This window comes from Labrus mixtus, chromosome 2, assembly GCF_963584025.1.
Source record: "Labrus mixtus chromosome 2, fLabMix1.1, whole genome shotgun sequence".
Classification (NCBI taxonomy): domain Eukaryota; kingdom Metazoa; phylum Chordata; class Actinopteri; order Labriformes; family Labridae; genus Labrus; species Labrus mixtus.
In genome coordinates, this window is record NC_083613.1 from 33,897,662 (window position 1) to 33,918,836 (window position 21,175).

Here is a 21,175-nt window from a genome sequence, read left to right on the forward strand (position 1 = left end):
CCGCTCTTTTTTGCCTTTTGAGGACATTTCTTTCGAGTTCTACGTGTCTCCACCTCACTGCTCTCGTCCTAATACACCAATCGGATGTCCTTATATGGAGAGATGGTGGCGTGGTAGTATGCTGATTACAGGTTGCGGGCGCGCGCCTGTCGATTTAGAATAATTCTGATTCACTAACATACGCGAGGTGGTGAGAACGAAACTGGCTGGTATGTACGTGTCATGAATCTGATGGATATCTTATTTTATGCGTGGATTAAGAACATTTCTACACATATATTAGTGAATGAGGCTCATTGTTTTACACGGTGAGTCGGCTTGGTACACGTGTTCCCGTGTCCACGGTAAAACTGCCGCGTTGCTCCGCCGTCACTCGTTTATTTACGTCGACAGCGTAACTCACAACAATACACTTCACTTCCTGTCTCTTGATCACGTGACTACGGAAGTCTGACAACAAATCTTCAGAGTAAAATACAGAAATAATCACAGTAAATATTCATCAATATTCCCGAGATAAACACCAATATATTCTCTGCTGTACTGCTAATTATATAATTCAAACAATAACAAACTTATTACAGGAAAATGGCGCTTAATACAAAGATTTATCAAACTGATCCCACATCAGAGAAATCAATCTACTGAAGAAGTTTGGAACAACTGTTTATTAAATATCTGATATTCTGTATGACACGCTGACATATTCTTGTTTTGCTTTTTATATACATGCACATTCAAAAGGAAACATAAAATAGATATATACAATATAGGTGCTTTCACACCTGCAGACAATTCCTGAAAAACTCCTGATATTTGCCGGAGGAGCGTGTGAACGCAAAGAGCTGAATGTTTCTCTCTTCACCCGGAATTTCTCCTCCAGCCTCCTCAAGAACACAGCTGGACCCCTGCATCACACAATGACTGAAGTAGAAAGGAAGGAGAAAAAAAAAAAAGATAATATATAGAGAAAGAAAGGGGAAAGAAGAAAAAGGATGAGAAGGAAATAAAAAAATAAAAAAAATTTAATTAAAAAAAGAAAGAAAAGAAAAATGGAATGGGGGAAAGAAGAAGGACAAAAATAGGAATAGGGGTATAGAGGAGGGGAAGGGAGGAAAAAAGAAAAAAAAGGAAAGGAAAAAAACAAAAAAAAAACACAAGCATACACTCGAATTACACACACACATACACAAGCAGGGCCCTTCAACACCACAAAACTGCCACACTACCACAAAATTGCAAAACGTTATTATTACTCCCTGCCTGCCTGTTTTGTCTTTGTCTATGCTGTGCATCGTATTGTCGTGTCTCCCCTGTCTCCTACATACTTTTGTTCTTGTCATATCCCTCACTCGTCTTGTATTGTTCTGCATCACCTAATAAAAAAAAAGAATAAATAAAAAAAAAAAAAAAAGAACACAGCAGGATATAATCAGGAGAATTCACCTCGAGCGAGTGGGAGGGGGTGGTGACGTTTATTCCCTGTGATCACTGGGTAAGTGAGTCAGAAGCAGAATAGGGCCCCGAGTACGGCAAGCAGCAAGTGAGGAAATATATTTCAGGGTGGGGAAACATAAAAAGGGGCAATTTATAGGACCGTTAGCGATTGAAATAGGATGGTTAGCGTGTGACTGTGTGAAGATGCTCATCTGCCTGACTCTCACAGCCAATGCGTGACACTTGGCAGCTCTGTGTAATGGGAACAATAAACTAAACAGTAAACTTTAAATCAATCACAGTCAACACCTGCTAAATTTAAGATATAAAATATAAGTTGTGCATCTTTGTTCAATTTGGTGAAACAAGAGCATCAGGGAAATAGTTATTTAACTCTGACAGGACAGATGATCAGAGGGGCAGAGTTATCATCATCATCAAGACCAGGATAGAAGTAAGGGAAGAGTTTCATCCTGAAGGAGCAGTCTGTAAAGGAGTAGATCAGAGCTGCAGCACCAACATCATAAAAGGAGACCAGACCCTCCCCATAATCCACAAACACCCCCACCTTCTCAGGACGACACTTCAGAGAGAGACGGACTGAAGAGTCATCAAGAGCTTCATATTCATTTCCATTTCTCAACCATATAGTCCAGAAACCTTTTTGAGGACTCAGTGAAATATCTCCCTTTCTTTTACTGAACTCTCTGGCCACTCCTAAATCCCACCCAGTCTTTCCCTTAACCTGAACCTCGAAGTAAAATCTGCCTGAAGAGAAACTCTGCTTTCCTAAAACACAAGCACAAGAAGAAAATCTCCTTGGGTTGTTGGGAACATTCTTCTTCACATCACCATTACGTACTTGTCTCCCACCTTTAGACAGGATGAGATGTGGATGTGCTGTATCAGGATCAAGAGTTACATCCACAGCATACTGCTGGACTCTCTTCAGCTCAGTTTGAACCAACTTCTTCATCTCTTCACTGAGAGTCTCCTCCAGCTGAGCCACAGCTTTCTTCAATGTCCTCTCGTACAGCGGTTGACATGGATTCAAACCCCGGACAATCCTCCCACCAAAGACTGGAGTAACGGTCACAGATGGCACTCTCTGGATTAGATGGAGGTGGTCTTCAGAGTGTGAGAGCTGCTGCACCTCAGTGCTCCTCTTCATCAGCTCACAGATTTCCTGCTCCAGCTCTTTGATGAAAGCTTGGGCCTGTTTCTCTGTTGTTTTCAGCTTCTTTTCGATCGTGTCGATGAACTCGGCCTGACCTCTCTCAACAGACTCCTTCAGAGCGGTGAAGACTCGAACACCTTCTGCCATCTCTCTGTCTGCATCGTCTTTACTGAGGTCCACTGAGTGTTTGATCTCTTGAATCTCCAGTCGTCTTTTCTGGATCATCTGCTGAATTTCAGTCTCTGTCTCCTCCAGCTTTGCCTTCTTTTCTTCATATTCTTCTTTCAGAGGAACAAACTTGTGTGTCTGGTGGTCTAAAACAGAGCAGAGCATGCAGACACAGGTCTGATCGGTCTTACAGAACAGCTCCAGAGGTTTATCGTGCTTCGTACACATCCTGTCCTCCAGGTTCTCCACAGGGTCGATCAGCTGGTGTCTTTTCAGACGTGAAGCTGTCAGATGAGGCTCCAGGTGAGTCTCACAGTAGGAGACCAGACAGTCTAAGCAGGACTTCAGGGCCTTCTGTTTGGTTCCAGTGCAGACGTCACAGAGAACTTCTCCTGGTTTGGACTCTTGTAGCTCTGAGCTGCTGCTGCTGGCTTCCTGCTGAGCTTTGTCTCTGAACTGACCAACCATCTCAGAGATGAAAGTGTTGACGTGCAGCTCAGGTCTTGTGTTAAAAACCTTCTTACATATTGGACACAGGTACTGGTCGCTGGTGTTCCAGTGTTCAGTGATGCAGTTTTTGCAGAAGTTGTGTCCACATGATGTGGTGACAGGATCATTGAACACATCCAGACAGATGGAGCAGAGAAACTGATCCTCAGACCGATGATAGTTTGCAGCAGCCATATCTACACAGAGAGTGAAACAAAGAAAAACATTTTATTTTTGTATTTTTTCAAACGGGAAAGTACAGAGTGTAAAGATTTCACAGATTCAAATCAGTTACAAATGTTAATATTTAAGATGCAAGTACATCGCTCTACAAAGGATTGTTAAAACCGGTTAATATTTGTTAGTACTGAAGACCTGGTGTTTGGTCTTTCATCCCGCTATCTCCTTCTTTTATCCTGCTGTCTTCTTTCATCGCATCCTCATCATCCTCCTTTATTCCACTGGGTAGCACCCCAAAAAAAGTGCCAAAATTCCACTGCAATATTCTTCTGTTGGTAGGTCGCGTGACATCTTTCAATGGGGACAGTGTGATGGTGTGGGGCTGTATCTCTCTCACAGGCACAACAAAACTTATCATCACTGAAGGCAAACTCATTGCAGTGAGAAATCGGAAGGAGATTCTGGAGCCTGTGGCAATACCATATCTCCAGAAGCTGGATCCTTACTCCTTCCTCTGGGATGACAACACCCCCAAAGAGCCAGGATCATCACAGAGTACCTCCAGAATTTGGGAGTGGAGATGATGGAATGGCCTGCCGTGAGTCCAGTGTCCCAATTGAACACTTGTGGAATCAGCTTGGGCGTGCTGTACGTGCTAGAGTGACCAACACAACCATGCTCGTTGACCTTCAGCAACGTCTTGTTGAGGAATGGGATGCCATCCCATAACAAAATGTGACCAGGCTGGCGACCAGCATGAGGAGGAGGTTCAAAGTTGTTGTGGTTACGTATGGATCTTCCACACGCTACTGAGGTCCCTGACAGTGTAAAATGAATCAAGTGTAAAAATTACCAATATGTGTTGTTTGTTCCTTATTACTGTGGGAGAGTGCAATCATCCAGTCCAACAAGGAACTCAAAACAGGAGTGAACAGAAGAATATAGCAGGGGCTTTTGGCACATTCGTTTTGGGCGCTACCCACACGTCTAGCTGTGTTGCTCATTCCACAAATGCACGATCCTTACAAGTTATGCCTCGAATCAGGCTTTCCAACCATATATAATACAACACCAATTAGTATTATTAGAGAGGAAAAAATTGACCAAAATAATGTTTCCAATCTTTTTTTGAGGAGTTTATATTAGAATATTTGGTGCTTGTGATATGAGCTTGAATCAACTTAGCCCTTTCACACATTATGGTCACTACATTTGAGAGCTGTTCAAGAGCTGTTTTATGCTACATGCAGGGGTTTTGATAGAATGGTTTCACATCAGCCTCATTAGTGGATATTAGCAAGTCATCCCATATACTCACACCCACTGGCCAGCCATAGTAAGTGTACTTCAAAATCAAGAAGGCCGATGGAAAGTTATCAGTGCCACGTAGCTCAGGAATATCTTCCCCATCCTGCTATTCTAGATCACCTTGTAATTTTTGTCACATCAAGTAACAGCTAAGGAACAGTATTATTGTCAAACTTTCCAAGTATTGACTTTGGGTTTTGAGAAAATGTAAATTGATGTCCACTAAATTGGACATCTTGCATTGTATAATGCATCATGTCTATTAACCCCTTGTAGGTGAGGACCAGGTTAGGACTGTAATGCTGGGTATGGATGGTGAGTGTTGTTCAGGTCGGTAAGAATACCAGTGAAGCAGTTTTCCTTCTTGAGTTGTCTCCTCTATTTCCAGTAAACTTGACATAAAGCAAAGTGGGTACAGTATCTGGGCATGTGTAGCAGGGTGTGTGCGTGTAGGAGTGTGCAAGTATGTGTGTAGTCTGCAATACAATAAAGGTAGAAATTAAACACTGTCTCTGGATTAAAGATCACTGATATTCTATTGCTAATACAAAGTGCAGTAGCCTATAACACACTATTAGCACAAGTAATCAAATGTAAACCCATTGTGATAAGCAATCATGTTGACAACACAGAAGATAAATGAGGGTGCACATATAAGCCTTATTAGCTAAACATACAGCAAAACGTTACTAATAATTGGCCATGTTCTAGCCAGCAAGCTAATTGCTAAACTAACTGCTAGCATGCTAATTGCTAGCGCGCTAATTGCTTGCTCTGTAACCTCACTTTACTATTTCTGAACATAGAACATCAACTAAATCAAATATACTTCCAGTACTTACTAGATTCTCATGGACGCACACAATACAGCACTTAACACACAACTGGTGATTCAGACAACTGCTTAACTGAACTACATGCAGTGAGTAGAACTGCACATAGTCGAAGGGGCGGGGCTATGACGTCATTACACCAAGAGCCTTTCGTACACCCCTCTATTTCAGCCCTGCTCAGAACAGGCTGTTTCTGTGTCTGTACTTTTAAATATGTAAATGAGCTGTGTCTGACCACGCCCCCTCTTTGGAAGGGCTTGGGGTGGCTCGACCTTTCTCACTCCATGTCCTATTAGTAGAGGAACTTGGGCCCCTAAAAGTTGAGAAACCCCTACCCGAGGTAGAACAAAGCACAGCCATATTTTTTCATAACTTGAACATGTCTAGTTTATGAAACGGATTGTTGTACAAAAATATTTTACTGCAAAATAACTTTTTTTGGATGTTTTATGCATCTTATCAAAAAACGAAAATAGGTCAAATTTTAGGGCTTCTCCAAAAGGGACCGCTCTAGCCTTATCACATGTACCTCTGGGAATCAGAATCAGAATTTCACCAAATTTGGACAGAATGTTCACAGATAGTTATTAGTTTCAGTTATGTTTTTATCAATACCATTTTCAATTTTTGAATTTTTCACACTTAAACACACATGTAGTTTAGGCGGAAATTGAAAATTGAAACAAAAATTCAAAAGGTATGTATATCAAAGTCTGTTATTTTTTAAGTAAGGACACCAAACATTAAAATATGTCATTTGTATCTTCTTTAGACTGTTATCTCAACATAAAAGCAAGTTATTTGACTTTTCACTTGACCCTATGCTGTCACCAGCCCCTAACAGGAAACTAATGCAGCCAGGATTTCAGGGCGACCTGGTACAATGGGGCCCTATGGATGTGTATGTGGGAGGAGGTGGCCACAAACAATTGATTAAGACTCAACAACAACACACAATATAATTGTATTCTGTAATATGTATATAATTAAACATTTTATAGTTATTCCTAATACATTTTGTCTCATTTTCTATCTTACATATGATTTATATGATGACAATCAGAGTCAACCCGCTGCTTTCAACAATATTGTCACCTATGACATTGTTTCTATTTCATTCTAAAAAATGAAAGCAGTCTTGACATCAGTTGTGAAATATTAATGAACTTAAAAACAGTATTGATATATATAACCTTGAGTTCTTAGAAATTAAATATACTTCATATAGTCTATTTGTATATCAGCTATACAGCCCGTTGTAGTTTTTTTAATGTATTTCAGTCATATAAAGATGGTGTGTAGTCACCATATCTCCTGCTTTTAAGAAGAACCCTAGTTACTCCATAGGATACACCGGATGAAGGGATAGTTTTTATAATACCCTAAGTATGATAAAGTGTTTAAAAAAAGCTACAATAGCTATTTTTGTTGAATAATTTATCAGGCAACCAATGGAGCTGGGATACAAAACAATTGTTATGATGGCGTAAATGTGTGTAAGGTAAATTAGGAAAATAATCATGCAGACATTTTTATAAGAAACTTCTTTATACACTTATTTTACCTCATTATATATAATGACATTTGATTTTAAATGCTAATTACAAAGGATGATTTCCACTCTTAGACAAAATGACTGTGAACCTCAGAGCATAACACCTTGCAACTAAAAACCTTTGTGTCACACTAAGCATCTCCTGGAGACAAAGTTTGACCTCTTATCTCACAGGAGCTTTAAGAAAACAATTGCTGCAGAAAATAACCATCAACAAAGTCAACCAACCAAACATCACAAACAAATCAAGACACCACAAATAGTCAAGACACCACAACCAAATCAAGACATCACAACCAAATCAAGACACCATAACTAAATCAAGACACCATAACTAAATCAAGGCATCACAATCAAATCAAGACGCCACAACCAAATCAAGACATCATGACTAAATCAAGACACCACAACCAAATCAAGACATCATAACTAAATCAAGACACCACAACCAAATCAAGACACCAAGACACCACAACCAAATCAAGACACCATAACTAAATCAAGACACCACAACCAAATCAAGACACCAAGACACCACAACCAAATCAAGACATCACAACCAAATCAAGACATCACAACCAAATCAAGACACCATAACTAAATCAAGACACCATAACTAAATCAAGGCATCACAATCAAATCAAGACGCCACAACCAAATCAAGACATCATAACTAAATCAAGACACCACAACCAAATCAAGACACCATAACTAGATCAAGACATCACAACCAAATCAAGACATCACAACTGTATATTGTACTTTAAATGGTACACAGCCAAATGTAGAAAACACAACCAAATATATACAATAGAAAAGATTGCAGATGGCAAAACCTTACGCAGGCATCAAAATCAATTGTACGCCCACTGGCTTTAATCTGATGAGCATTTAGCATCTGCCCTGCCTCCAAAGATAATAGCCCCCTTCGGATTCTCCATTCATATAATCTATTCTAAGACAAAAGACAACATACAACCAAACACACAACTTTTTTCTTTAAAAATACATTTAGCTATGTTCTATTGTCTGTGGCTGGATTACCTGTAGATGGTAATGCCTTTTCCTTGCATTTTGTTGTGTTGGCTGCATGTGGTTATTGTGTCAGTATTGTCTACTTTTTGTTGCCTTGTTTTTATTTTGCTGTATTTGATTGTGTTGAATGTATTTCTACAATTCTACAATTTATTTAGCAGACACTTTTATCCAAAGCAACGTACATTAGAGAGTAAGTAAAACAAAAGCGAGGATCTAGAGAGGAGGAAAACGATGTCAGTAAGTGCAAATGAACAGCTTTAAGTCAGATCAGACACTAATGCTGACAGGCAGTGCACAGAGGCAAAGCACAACATTGGCAGCTGTTATTGGGAGCTCAATCAGTATAGAAACCATCTTAAAATCATGTTTATCAAACAAAAACCATCGTCATTACCATCATCATCAATAATAATTTGGTTATGTTGTCTTGATTTGGTTGTGTTGTCTTTGGTTGTGGTGTCTTGATTTGGTTGTGGTGTCTTGATTTGGTTGTGGTGTCTTTGGTTGTGGTGTCTTGATTTGGTTGTGTTGTCTTTGGTTGTGGTGTCTTGATTTGGTTGTGTTGTCTTTGGTTGTGGTGTCTTGAGTTGGTTGTGGTGTCTTTGGTTGTGGTGTCTTGATTTGGTTGTGTTGTCTTTGGTTGTGGTGTCTTGATTTGGTTGTGTTGTCTTTGGTTGTGGTGTCTTGATTTGGTTGTGTTGTCTTTGGTTGTGGTGTCTTGAGTTGGTTGTGGTGTCTTTGGTTGTGTTGTCTTTGGTTGTGGTATCTTGATTTGGTTGTGGTGTCTTGATTTGGTTGTGTTGTCTTTGGTTGTGGTGTCTTGATTTGGTTGTGTTGTCTTTGGTTGTGGTGTCTTGATTTGGTTGTGTTGTCTTTGGTTGTGGTGTCTTGAGTTGGTTGTGGTGTCTTTGGTTGTGTTGTCTTTGGTTGTGGTATCTTGATTTGGTTGTGGTGTCTTGATTTGGTTGTGTTGTCTTTGGTTGTGGTGTCTTGATTTGGTTGTGTTGTCTTTGGTTGTGTTGTCTTTGGTTGTGGTGTCTTGATTTGGTTGTGGTGTCTTTGGTTGTGGTATCTTGATTTGGTTGTGGTGTCTTGATTTGGTTGTGTTGTCTTTGGTTGTGGTGTCTTGATTTGGTTGTGTTGTCTTTGGTTGTGTTGTCTTTGGTTGTGGTGTCTTGATTTGGTTGTGGTGTCTTTGGTTGTGTTGTCTTTGGTTGTGGTGTCTTGATTTGGTTATGGTGTCTTGATTTGGTTGTGGTGTCTTTGGTTGTGGTGTCTTGATTTGGTTATGGTGTCTTTGAGATGAGATGAGATGAGATTCAACTTTATTGTCATTACACATATACAAGTATAGAGTAACAAAATGAGGTTTGGCATCTCACCAGAAGTGCAAATAAGCAGAAAGTGCAAGAATCTGTGCTATGTACAGTAATTACAAAATTTACAGATGTGGACTAAAAAAAAAGTGAATCATTGGGTATATATGGCTGGATTAATGGGATGCTATAAATATAAATAAATGCTATAAATATAAGTATATTCTTCAGATTATAATATACAGGTTAAGGTGCAGTGAGCATGCTATACTAGTTTACAGATAATATACAGAATATGGACATATTTTACAGGTCGATAACTTATTGAGGTGATATGAACATACTATAATACAATAATACAGGTAGATGAGAGATGTGTGTATGACCAGGAGGAGTGGTGGGGGGATGATGGGTGTGAGGTGATGTGCAGGGGAAGGGGGTCAGCGGGGGGCAGAGTTCGGGAGGGAGAGAGAGTCAGAGTTCGGGGGGTTGAGTTCAGTAGAGAGACAGCTCTGGGGAAAAAGCTGTTCCTCAGTCTGCTGGTGCTGGTCCGGAGGCTTCTAAAGCGCCTACCGGAGGGCAGGAGGGTAAATAGTCTGTGGGCAGGATGGGAGGAGTCTTTAAGGATGCCGTGAGCTCGCAGCAGACAGCGCTTTCTTTGGACATCCTCAATGGCAGGAAGTGGACACCTTGTGATGCGCTGGGCGGTTTTTACCACCCGCTATAGCGCCTTACGGTCTGTGACAGAGCAGTTTTCGTACCAGACTGTGACACTGCTGGTCAGGATGCTCTCGATCACACAGCGGTAGAAGTTCCTCAGTACAGCTGAAGACAGGTGGTGTCTCTTCAGTGTCCTCAGGAAAAAGAGGCGTTGATGAGCCTTCTTAACCTTCTTTGGTTGTGGTGTCTTGATTTGGTTATGGTGTCTTTGGTTGTGTTGTCTTGATTTGGTTGTGGTGTCTTGATTTGGTTATGGTGTCTTTGGTTGTGGTGTCTTGATTTGGTTGTGGTGTCTTGATTTGGTTGTGTTGTCTTTGGTTGTGGTATCTTGATTTGGTTGTGATGTCTTGATTTGGTTGTGGTGTCTTGATTTGGTTGTGTTGTCTTTGGTTGTGGTATCTTGATTTGGTTGTGGTGTCTTTGGTTGTGGTGTCTTGATTTGGTTGTGGTGTCTTTGGTTGTGGTGTCTTGATTTGGTTGTGGTGTCTTGATTTGGTTATGGTGTCTTTGGTTGTGTTGTCTTTGGTTGTGGTGTCTTGATTTGGTTGTGATGTCTTGATTTGGTTGTGGTGTCTTGATTTGGTTGTGTTGTCTTTGGTTGTGGTATCTTGATTTGGTTGTGGTGTCTTTGGTTGTGGTGTCTTGATTTGGTTGTGGTGTCTTTGGTTGTGGTGTCTTGATTTGGTTGTGGTGTCTTGATTTGGTTATGGTGTCTTTGGTTGTGGTGTCTTGATTTGGTTGTGGTGTCTTTGGTTGTGGTGTCTTGATTTGGTTGTGGTGTCTTGATTTGGTTGTGGTGTCTTTGGTTGTGGTGTCTTGATTTGGTTGTGGTGTCTTGATTTGGTTATGGTGTCTTTGGTTGTGGTGTCTTGATTTGGTTGTGGTGTCTTGATTTGTTTATGGTGTCTTGATTTGGTTGTGGTGTCTTGATTTGGTTGTGGTGTCTTGATTTGGTTATGGTGTCTTGATTTGGTTGTGGTGTCTTGATTTGGTTGTGGTGTCTTGATTTGGTTGTGGTGTCTTTGGTTGTGTTGTCTTCGGTTGTGGTGTCTTGATTTGGTTGTGTTGTCTTTGGTTGTGGTGTCTTGATTTGGTTATGGTGTCTTGATTTGGTTGTGGTGTCTTGATTTGGTTGTGTTGTCTTTGGTTGTGGTGTCTTGATTTGGTTGTGTTGTCTTTGGTTGTGGTGTCTTGATTTGGTTGTGTTGTCTTTGGTTGTGGTGTCTTGATTTGGTTGTGTTATCTTTGTTTGGTTGGTTGACTTTGTTGATGGTTATTTTCTGCAGCAATTGTTTTCTTAAAGCTCCTGGGAGGATTGTTTTGGTTGGTTATGGAGCTCACTTAAATGTATACTGATATCTTTAAATGGTTTACAAAAGCAAACAAGACCTTAAGATAGAAGATATTTTCTTCTGTGAAGTTATTCTTATTCGTTACTGCTTTCAGCGGGTTGGTGTCATTTTCTACAGCCAAGATTCAGAGTTAGGGATACATTTGACGGTTCAAACTTGGCAGAAGGAGATTTTTCATCAGTAAACACAACTTACACAAGTACAGGACAAGATCGGCGAAGAGATAAGAGGTCAAACTTTGTCTCCAGGAGATGCTTAGTGTGACACAAAGGTTTTTAGTGGCAAGGTGTTAAGCTCTCAGGTTCATAGTCATTTTGTCTAAAAGTGGAAATCATCAAGAATTGTTTTGTATCCCAGCTCCATTTTCTTTTAAACACTTTATCATACTTAGGGTATTATAAAAACTATCCCTTCATCCAGTGTATCCTCTGGAGTAACTAGGGTTCTGCTTAAAAGCAGGAGATATGGTAACTACACACCATCTTTATATGACTGAAATACATTAAAAAAACTACAACAGGCTGTATAGCTGATATACAAATAGACTATATGAAGTATATTTAATTTCTAAGAACTCAAGGTTATATATATCAATACTGTTTTTAAGTTCATTAATATTTCACTACTGATGTTAAGACAATGCTTTAATTTTTTAGAATGAAATAGAAACAATGTCATAGGTGACAATATTGTTGAAAGCAGCGGGTTGACCCTGAGTGTCATCATATAAATGTAAGATAGAAAATATGTTTTAGTATAAAATATGTATAAAATGTATTAGGAATAACTATAAAATGTTTAATTATATATATATTACAGAATACAATTATATTGTGTCTTGTTGTTAAGTCTTAATCTATTGTTTGTGGCCACCTCCTCCCACATACACATCCATAGGGCCCCATTGTACCAGGTCGCCCTGAAATCCTGGCTGCATTAGTTTCCTGTTAGGGGCTGGTGACAGCATAGGATCAAGTCAAATAGTCAAAGAAAGTCAAGAAAAGTCAAATAACTTGCTTTTATGTTGAGATAACAGTCTAAAGAAGATAAAAATGACATTTTAATGTTTGGTGTCCTTACTTAAAAAATAACAGACTTTGATATACATACCTTTTGAATTTTTGTTTCAATTTTCAATTTCCGCCTAAACTACATGTGTGTTTAAGTGTGAAAAATTCTAAAATTGAAAATGGTATTGATAAAAACTTTGCATAATTGTAACTAATAACTATCTGTGAACATCCTTTCCAAATTTGATGAAATTCTGATTCTGATTCCCAGAGATACATGTGATTAGGCTAGAGCGGTCCCTTTTGGATAAGCCCTAATTTGACCTATTTTCGTTTTTTGATAAGATGCATAAAACATCCAAAAAAAGTTATTTTGCAGTAAAATATTTTTGTACAACAATCCGTTTCATAAACTAGACATGTTCAAGTTATGAAAAAATATGGTTGTGCTTTGTTCTACCTCGGGTAGGGGTATCTCGAAAACTAAAGCCTTTTTGGGGGGTCTTCTGTTAACTGGCATTGGCATTTTGTTTGTAGTGTGATGGTACTAATGTGCTTCAGCAGAAGAGTAATAATACAGTAAATGTAAAACTACTCTTACACATTCATCTTAAGGAGGGGGAGAGCATTCATTTCATATATTGTTTTTATCCATTAACATCAAAGTGCGATTCTCTTGGCAATGCTTCCAAATTATTTATTGTTACATATATGTCTCTACTACATCATTAATGGTGGCAAATAATTTCTTAAAGGTAAAAACAGATAATAGGTTATTTGTCTGACAGAAATAAAGTAAATACCGCCATACACCAAAAGGTCCTCTCTCAAGTGGTATAATGTTTTAAAACGGATTATTTTTTACCTTTAGATTTTTTAAGAAGCCGAGGTAAAAACCTGGAGGAGGAAGACACCCAATGTTAAATATATAATCCATTTGCCTCTAAGTATAACAGAAAGGGTGGTCCTCACTCCCAATATAAACTGTTCAGGACCTCACTTGTGAGCATATACAGGAGTGTGTGTGTGTGTGTGTGTGTGTGTGTGTGTGTGTTTACTGAATCAGCTGATGAGACGGAAAGTGCTGGAACAAAAGCAGCTGTTCATTAAGTCAGTTTGTGTTTACAGCCTACAGCTTCTCAAATCGTTAATTAAAAATCTATTCTGGGAATATTCTGTATCACCTTAACGACAGCGATTGTATAAAGTTATCCTCACGTTATTTTATTAATCAATAAAAGGAATGTCAGTGAAGTCAGGAGGATCTTACTGTGGGATTACGAGGATCTCTTTAGGTTCCTTTCTTTAGGACCTATGGTTTAGGAGGCAGTGTCAAAAATGTGATTTTTAAAACAGTAAAAATGGCAGAAAATCCATCATGGCAGAGTCTGTTGGTCCAAAGAGGCTTTTTTCTAGAGCAAAATGAGCCAGACCTGAGTGTCAAAATTCAAATCAATCTGACATATGATGGGAGGGGCCTTTTAAAATATTTTGTTTTGTTTCCTAAATCAGAGTTACAAAAATGTTTAAGTGAAGTTAAAGTCGGGTGTCACCTTGTTGTAGTTTCCAGACTTGATGCCCACTGGGATCTTACTCTGCAAACAAAACAAACACAAACAAACAATCAATAAGAGTACTGACATAAGCAGAACCACAATCTACCTTCTCTGGTCCAAACAAATCCAGAGCATTCAGGAGCAGAATCTAGAGATAACAATCTCTGATAACATCCTGCAGCCAAACTGAATTCTATTTCCTCTGGCTTAAATTTCACTTCCTTCTCTGCTTTCTTCAAATTAAAAGCCTCATTGTGGTTCCTCCATGTCAAGGCTTTTACTGTGAAACAGCCAGAGGAAATAGAATTCAGTCTGCAGGATGTTATCAGTGAACAACAACGATACCAGGAAGTTGGAAATAAACCAAAATCCAAACGAAAGGAGCTCAGTTAAACACACACACCCACACACAGTTGAACAAGCTCGAGTATGAAGAGAGAGTGAAATGAAGAGTTGAGTGTAAATCCTGGTTGTTCAAAGTGTAAACATGATCAGCTGTACTCACCTGTGTTTGCAGAGACTCTGCTGTGTCGTTGACAAAGATTGGATGAAGTTAGTTTAATTTCTTTGAAGAGAAACGGAGACCTTTCTGGACGGCTGCGTGGCCGACACCCTGACAAACTTTAAGTTTCATTTCTTCAGAGTGACGCTGAAGCTCTCCTCCCTCAACTGTGGCTCCTCCTCTAACTGCAGCTTGTTTCTTCCCTCTGAGTCACAGGGCTGTTGTGAAATACCAGCTTCGATAGACTGATCTGATCTGAGAAGAAGAGTTTCATTAAAGTTGTCGTATCTTCTTTGTGAATAAGAGAGGATGCTCGAGTTCATACATTTATTACAGTCACTCTCATGTATCAGGAGAGTTTGGTGCTTGTTGTGGCAGCAGAACAGAACTGATCCCTTCTTGTTGCTTCATGTTGGGCTCCATCTAGTGGTCGTTGTGTGTCATAGCAGCAGTCAGAGGTCTACATGGAGACCTGTTGTTTCTGCAGCAGTGTAGCAGGGAATTACTCTTTGATTTTAGATTTAAGAGGGAGGCAGCAACAGAGTGCAGCATCCATAATAAAACTGTGGAGATTGTAGGGTCGTACTATCTCCACAGGGCGGCTGTGACTCAGTTGGTAGAGTCGTTGTCTCTTAACCGGAAGTTCTGGGGTTCAATCTCCAGCTCCTACAGCCACATGTCCGATGTGTCCTTGGGCAAGACACTTAACCCCAAATTGCTCCCGCTGCTTCGTCAGTGCCGTGTGAATGTGTATGAATGGGATTAGTTACTTCTGATGGTCTCACTACACAGCAGCCTCTACCATCAGCGTGTGAATGTGTAGGTGTGACCTGTGGTGTATAAGTGCTTTGAGTAGTCAGAAGACTAGAAAAGCGCTATATACAGTAAGCGCAAGTCCATTTACCATTCCATTTACAAATACTTGTGCATGTATTTGGACGACCAACTTAAACTTGATGTCAACACTGAGGCTATTGTGAAGAGGGGGCAACAGAGAATCCACCTTTTAAGGAAACAGAACTCTTTCTCAGTCAGTCCTGAAATACTTTGTCATTTTTATCATTCTTTTATTGAGAGTCTCCTTTGTTTTTCTTTTATCTGTTGGTTTCACAGCCTCTCAGTTAACGACAGAAACAGTCGTACAGGAATTGTTCAAATCTGTTCTAAGGTGTGAAACAGAGAGATTTGAATTCTTTTTGTAAACAGCAGATCCTCAGGAAGGTTGAGAGTATTTTAGCTTCTTCTGGTCATGCACTCTTTAGTGAATTTTCTCTGCTGCCTTCACGTCGTCTTTATGTTTTACCTGCCTGTAAAACTAACCTCTGATTGAAATCATTCATCCCTCTGTGATCAGATTACTGAATTCTCCTTAGCATTAGTATCTCCTTTAGTTCTTATCTATATTTTAACTCCTTGAGTAATCTGTTCTTTGTAGGTCAACTTGCCTTTATTTGTGTTTCCTCTCTCATACGTACAAGCTGCTCCACACCAATTACCCCAAGAGGGATTAATTAAGTTATTTGAATTGAAGTGAGTCCTGTAGGAGTGGTCTGACACCACGAGGCCTGTGTGGTTTCTGGAAATGTTCAGAATTAAACATTTTTCTGTATCTATAAACACAGCTGTTCTTCAGAGAGAGAGACTGAAATATCAGGTGTTCATTTTATGTTTGAAAGAATAAGGATCAATTTATAAATTAGAAAACTAAAGCTTTATTTTCTTCCTCGTTCTGAAAACTTGAAGAAGAAACGGTGCAGAAATCAGAAGATGAAAACAGGAAACTGACTGTTATTCTTAGGTCGTGTCTCAAATCATACACTCATTCCCTCCTGCCTTCTCACTAAACAGGAAGTTATATGTAGTGGATTATATAGCGCAGTCATTCAGCACGATAAAAAGATATCTCGGACACGTCTCGGCTCACTCTCTGGCCGTCGACAGTGACATCATCACTGTCGCAAAACTTAAACGTGCAGCGTAACTCCTTCTGAGGATCAATAATAACGGACAATAACGGCATGATTGTGTTTGTGTTTTTGTTGTTGTGTTTATAACGGTTTTATACCTCATACATTGTATTATCTCTGTTGGGGTTGTATCAAGTCAACTTTGGTTATATTCTTTAATAATTATTTTTAATTATTAATAATATAAATAAAATATCATTAAACTATGTTTAATCTCGTTTTGGGGCACCACCCAGTACTCAGGGAAATATAACCAAAATATCACTCAAATCAGTCTCAAATGAGTTATTTAATTACTAATATTATTAATAATTAATAACTATATTTAATAAATTGAAGGCCTGAAATCCGTACACAAAGCCTTCGCACCCAGCTTATATCACAATGCAAATACAACCAGTAATCACAAACAACTGCTCTCTTAAATTATAACAGAATTTATTTAAACAAAGCAACATCAATCCAAAATCAATGAACTTAATCAAACAAATAACTATTATAAAATAATCTAAGCAACAAACATTATCAAGCAAGGCTTGTGGAGGGTGTAAATGTGTGTGTGTGTGTGTGTAGATGAGAGAGAGAGAAAACAAGATGGTGGCGAGAGACAATGCACCATATGGCTTTGTCACATGGTGACAAAATGGTGGACAACAAAGGAAGTCGTGTGGCTACCTTTTGAAATAGTTTGAGCTCTCTGAGCTGAGTTCAGTAACTGTTACTTAAACACCAGAAAGCCAGTGGCCGGACATTGATTCAACGGCGGGTACACTGGTCTTTCTGATTGTGAAAGCCGTTGACTGAAGGTAAACTAGCATAGCATCACATACATAGGTGAACACAACAGTTCATCACAATAAAACAAATGCAGCAGCTTACAACAGATAATAAACAGAATGTGACGTGTCGTCAACAATGATGCATAATTATCAGTGGTTATAAAAGAAACATAACTATTTCTGAAACTATTTCTGCCCAGACCGAAGCTCTTACTTGGGGTAACTCCTGGTGATCGTTGCAAAGCTGGTTAGATCGTCACTCTGTTGAATGTTGAATCATCAGATTCAGGCAGGGTTCCTTCGTGGCAGATGTAGGAGGAGGGTAGCGGGATTCAGATCGTCAACCAGAGCGCTGCTCTATAGGGTCTTCTGGTTGCAGGAGCCGAGTTCTTTATTTGTCCTTGTGGATTCAGGGATCAGTGGGCTTCCTTCAGCGCTCCTGTCCAGTTGCGTTCAATGACGTCTTACGAAAAATCAAAGGAAAGAAACTCTTCTTTTTGCTCGAACCTGATAGCATCTGATTGCGCCCAAAACTCCTAAAAATATGCCATGGAAGTAGTCAGCTGAATCCTCTAATGCTTGAATTCAGCATGTGAAGAGCTACCTATACTGAGCAACCTCAGCTCTGGAGTTTAACCTATGTAAGCCAAGAGGAGGAAAGGCTTTGTCTCGAATGCTGGAGTCCATCTTGTTGGAGAGGGTATCCTCTGGTGTCGGCAGACCACACTTGAAGAGGAGGAAGCAATGCCTGGTGATTGCTTTTAAAGACTGGAGCTGCCTGTGGGTTTACCTCAGGCCTCCTCCAATGAGGATAGAGAATTCAGAAGCCCCCAACCCCCCCACTTTTCACACCTATTTGTTAGTTTCTGTTGGGGGGTTGCTGGGCTAAGACCCCTTTGTTTAGTTGCCTTCAAAATAACTTTAGTCAGGCTCAAGACTGTGATATAGGTCTGAGTCCTTTCTCCCAACCACATGGCTGAGGCCCAACATCTCTCACTGTCACTCCTGATTCTGTAAGTACCGTGGGAACTCCTTGGTCTGGTGACTCCAGCTGTCCGGCGGTGCTGCTCCGTGCTGCACTCTGAGAACTCAGCCTGTGGGTGTTGACGGATGAGGGAGCGGACACACAAAGCACACGTATCGAGTGGATGTTCTGGGTCATACGTGTCAATCAGTACTTACTCAGACCTCGTCTTCAACAACAAGTTTATTTAGGTGTTTTTCTTTCAAATCACATATTTACAGATTTCTTTGACTTTTTATCAACACTATCATACGTACAGCAGAACTCGGTCAAAAAGACACCAAAGACATTTCAGACAAATATAAACTTATTGAATTATTGTCTTCTGCAGTTTTTTCCTCTCGATCTGAAGTTGGAAGTCAGTGAAGTTTAAAGGGTTAAAATAAACGTTATCACATAAATGATGCAACGAACACGATGATCTGATTCTGTCAAAGATGTCAAATATACCGTGTTGTCAGTAAATGGGATGGTTTGTACTCGGATGAGAATTAATACATGAAGTCTGATTATTTCACACTGACGGGAGAGATGATCAGAGGTGCAGAGTTTTTACCTCCTTCATTCAGACAAGGACCCAAGACTGGGAAGAGTTTCTCAGTGAAGGAGCAGTCTGTAAAGGAGTAGATCAGAGCTGCAGAGTCCACGTCATAAAAGGAGACCAGACCCTCCTCATAATCCACAAACACCCCCACCTTCTCAGGACGACACTTCAGAGAGAGACGGACTGAAGGGTCATCAAGGACTTCATATTCATTTCCATTTCTCAACCATATAGTCCAAAAACCCTCCTCAGGACTCACTGTGATTTCTCCCTTCCTGTTGATGGCCACTCCTAAATCCCAACGAGTCTTTCCTTTAACCTGAACCTCGAAGTAAAATCTGCCTGAAGAGAAACTCTGCTTTCCTAAAACGCAAACACAAGAAGAGAATCTCTCTGGGTTGTCTGGTAGATTCTTCCTCACATCACCATGATAAACTTGTCTCCCACCTTTAGACAGGATGAGATTAGGATGTGCTGTATCAGGATCAAGAGTTACATCCACAGCATACTGCTGGACTCTCTTCAGTGCAGTTTGAACCAACTCCTTCATCTCTTCACTGACAGTCTCCTCCAGCTGAGCCACAGCTTTCCAGGACTTCAGGGCCTTCTGTTTGGTTCCAGTGCAGACGTCACAGAGAACTTATCCTGGTTTGGACTCTTGTAGCTCTGAGCTGCTGCTTCTGGCTTCCTGCTGAGCTTTGTCTCTGAACTGACCAACAATCTCAGAGAGCAAAGTGTTGATCCTCAGTTCAGGTCTTTTAGTAAAAGCTTCCATACAAATTGGACACCTGTACTGGTTGCTGGTGTTCCAGTGGTCAGTGATGCAGTTTATGCAGAAGTTATGTCCACATGATGTGGTGACAGGATCATTGAACACATCCAGACAGATGGAGCAGAGAAACTGATCCTCAGACCGATGATAGTTTGCAGCAGCCATATCTACACAGAGTGAAAGGAAAAAAAGAGAAATATATATTTTTTAATTAAAATATTAAGTATTCTTTTAAATGGGAAGTATAGAGATCATAATCAGTGTTAATGTTTAAGATGCAAGTACATCTCTCTGCAAAGGATCATTAAAACCGGTCAATATTTGTTAGTACTAAAGACCTGATGTTTTGTCTTTCATCCCACTGTCTTATTCTATCCCGCCGATGTAATATTTTGTCCAACCCCTCATGCACACCCCGTCATGAAGGCATGATTATTGTATTCAGTTTTATATTTGGTGAGAGCTGTAAGTAACAATGAACACTTTCACATTGGAAAGCTCAAGTGCTACAATGGGCTGTGAACTTGAACTTTCACTGTTGAACAGCTTCTCCAAGAATTGTCACCTTAATGTGGTGGAGGGGCTTGCGTGTCCTGATGAACCCTGGAGCTGTGTTGCCAGTAGGGCTGGGAAATATATCGAGTTTTTAAAATATTTATTTCAACGATATAGGGTTTGACAATATCATTAATATCGATATAGAGGTGGCAGGTCACCTTTTTCTCATCTCACTGATGATGATTGACTGGATGTCCCTCTTAACCCCTAACCCATGTTACTTTTTAAATTCATAAACAGGTAGTATTTTACATGTGTTTTCACTGTTAATAAAAGACATATCGATATACGCCATTCAGCTAAACAATATTGAGATATGAGTTTTGGTCCATATCGCCCAGCCCTAGACTTGCCGGGGGCAGCCACAGGCCTGCTCTCCACCCCCCACACCAAACTGCGATCTTATGGTGACAGAGCCTTCAGTGCCTCAGCCCCCACCCTCTGGAACTCTCTCCCCGCCAAAATCCGCACTGCTGCATCTCTGGTTATTTTTAAAAACTTCCTCAAACACCACCTGTTAACCAAAGCATTCAGCCTCATCTAACACTCCCCCCAGCTGATCACCCACTTCCTTTCTCCTTCATTTGTCTGTCTCTTGTTGCTTCCCATTACGCCCCCCCTTGTAAAGCGTCCTTGGGTTTCATGAAAGGCGCTATATAAATCTAAGTTATTATTATTATTATAAGGCTTGTGACCCTGTCCCTCGGGGGATACTGCAGGAATATGGATACTGGGCCATGTTTGACCAAAGTGGGAGCTGTGGCTTCAACTTCTGCACAAAGTCAGACACGTTCCCGATGTGTGATGGCCTTCGCCAGGGTTGCCCCTTGTCACTGGTTCTGTTTGTGATTTTCATGAACAGGGTCTCAAGGAGCAGCCGGGGGAAGGAG

At 40.2% G+C, this 21,175-nt stretch overlaps 2 protein-coding genes across 2 annotated transcripts; both read right to left on the bottom strand.

The window, feature by feature from the left end:
- Window positions 1-357: 357 nt before the first annotated feature.
- On the bottom strand, window positions 358-14,828 carry LOC132995769 (E3 ubiquitin-protein ligase TRIM21-like). The gene is made up of 2 exons (XM_061065926.1): window positions 14,645-14,828; window positions 358-3,468 (listed from the first exon to the last, which is right to left on the bottom strand). Exon 2 carries the CDS (start codon window positions 3,464-3,466, stop codon window positions 1,823-1,825), a length of 1,644 nt encoding a protein of 547 aa, XP_060921909.1. The 5' UTR covers window positions 3,467-3,468; window positions 14,645-14,828; the 3' UTR covers window positions 358-1,822.
- Window positions 14,829-18,823: 3,995 nt separating this feature from the next.
- On the bottom strand, window positions 18,824-19,707 carry LOC132953985 (zinc-binding protein A33-like). The gene has a single exon (XM_061026399.1). It carries the CDS (start codon window positions 19,503-19,505, stop codon window positions 18,921-18,923), a length of 585 nt encoding a protein of 194 aa, XP_060882382.1. The 5' UTR covers window positions 19,506-19,707; the 3' UTR covers window positions 18,824-18,920.
- Between the last annotated feature and the right edge of the window lie 1,468 nt (window positions 19,708-21,175).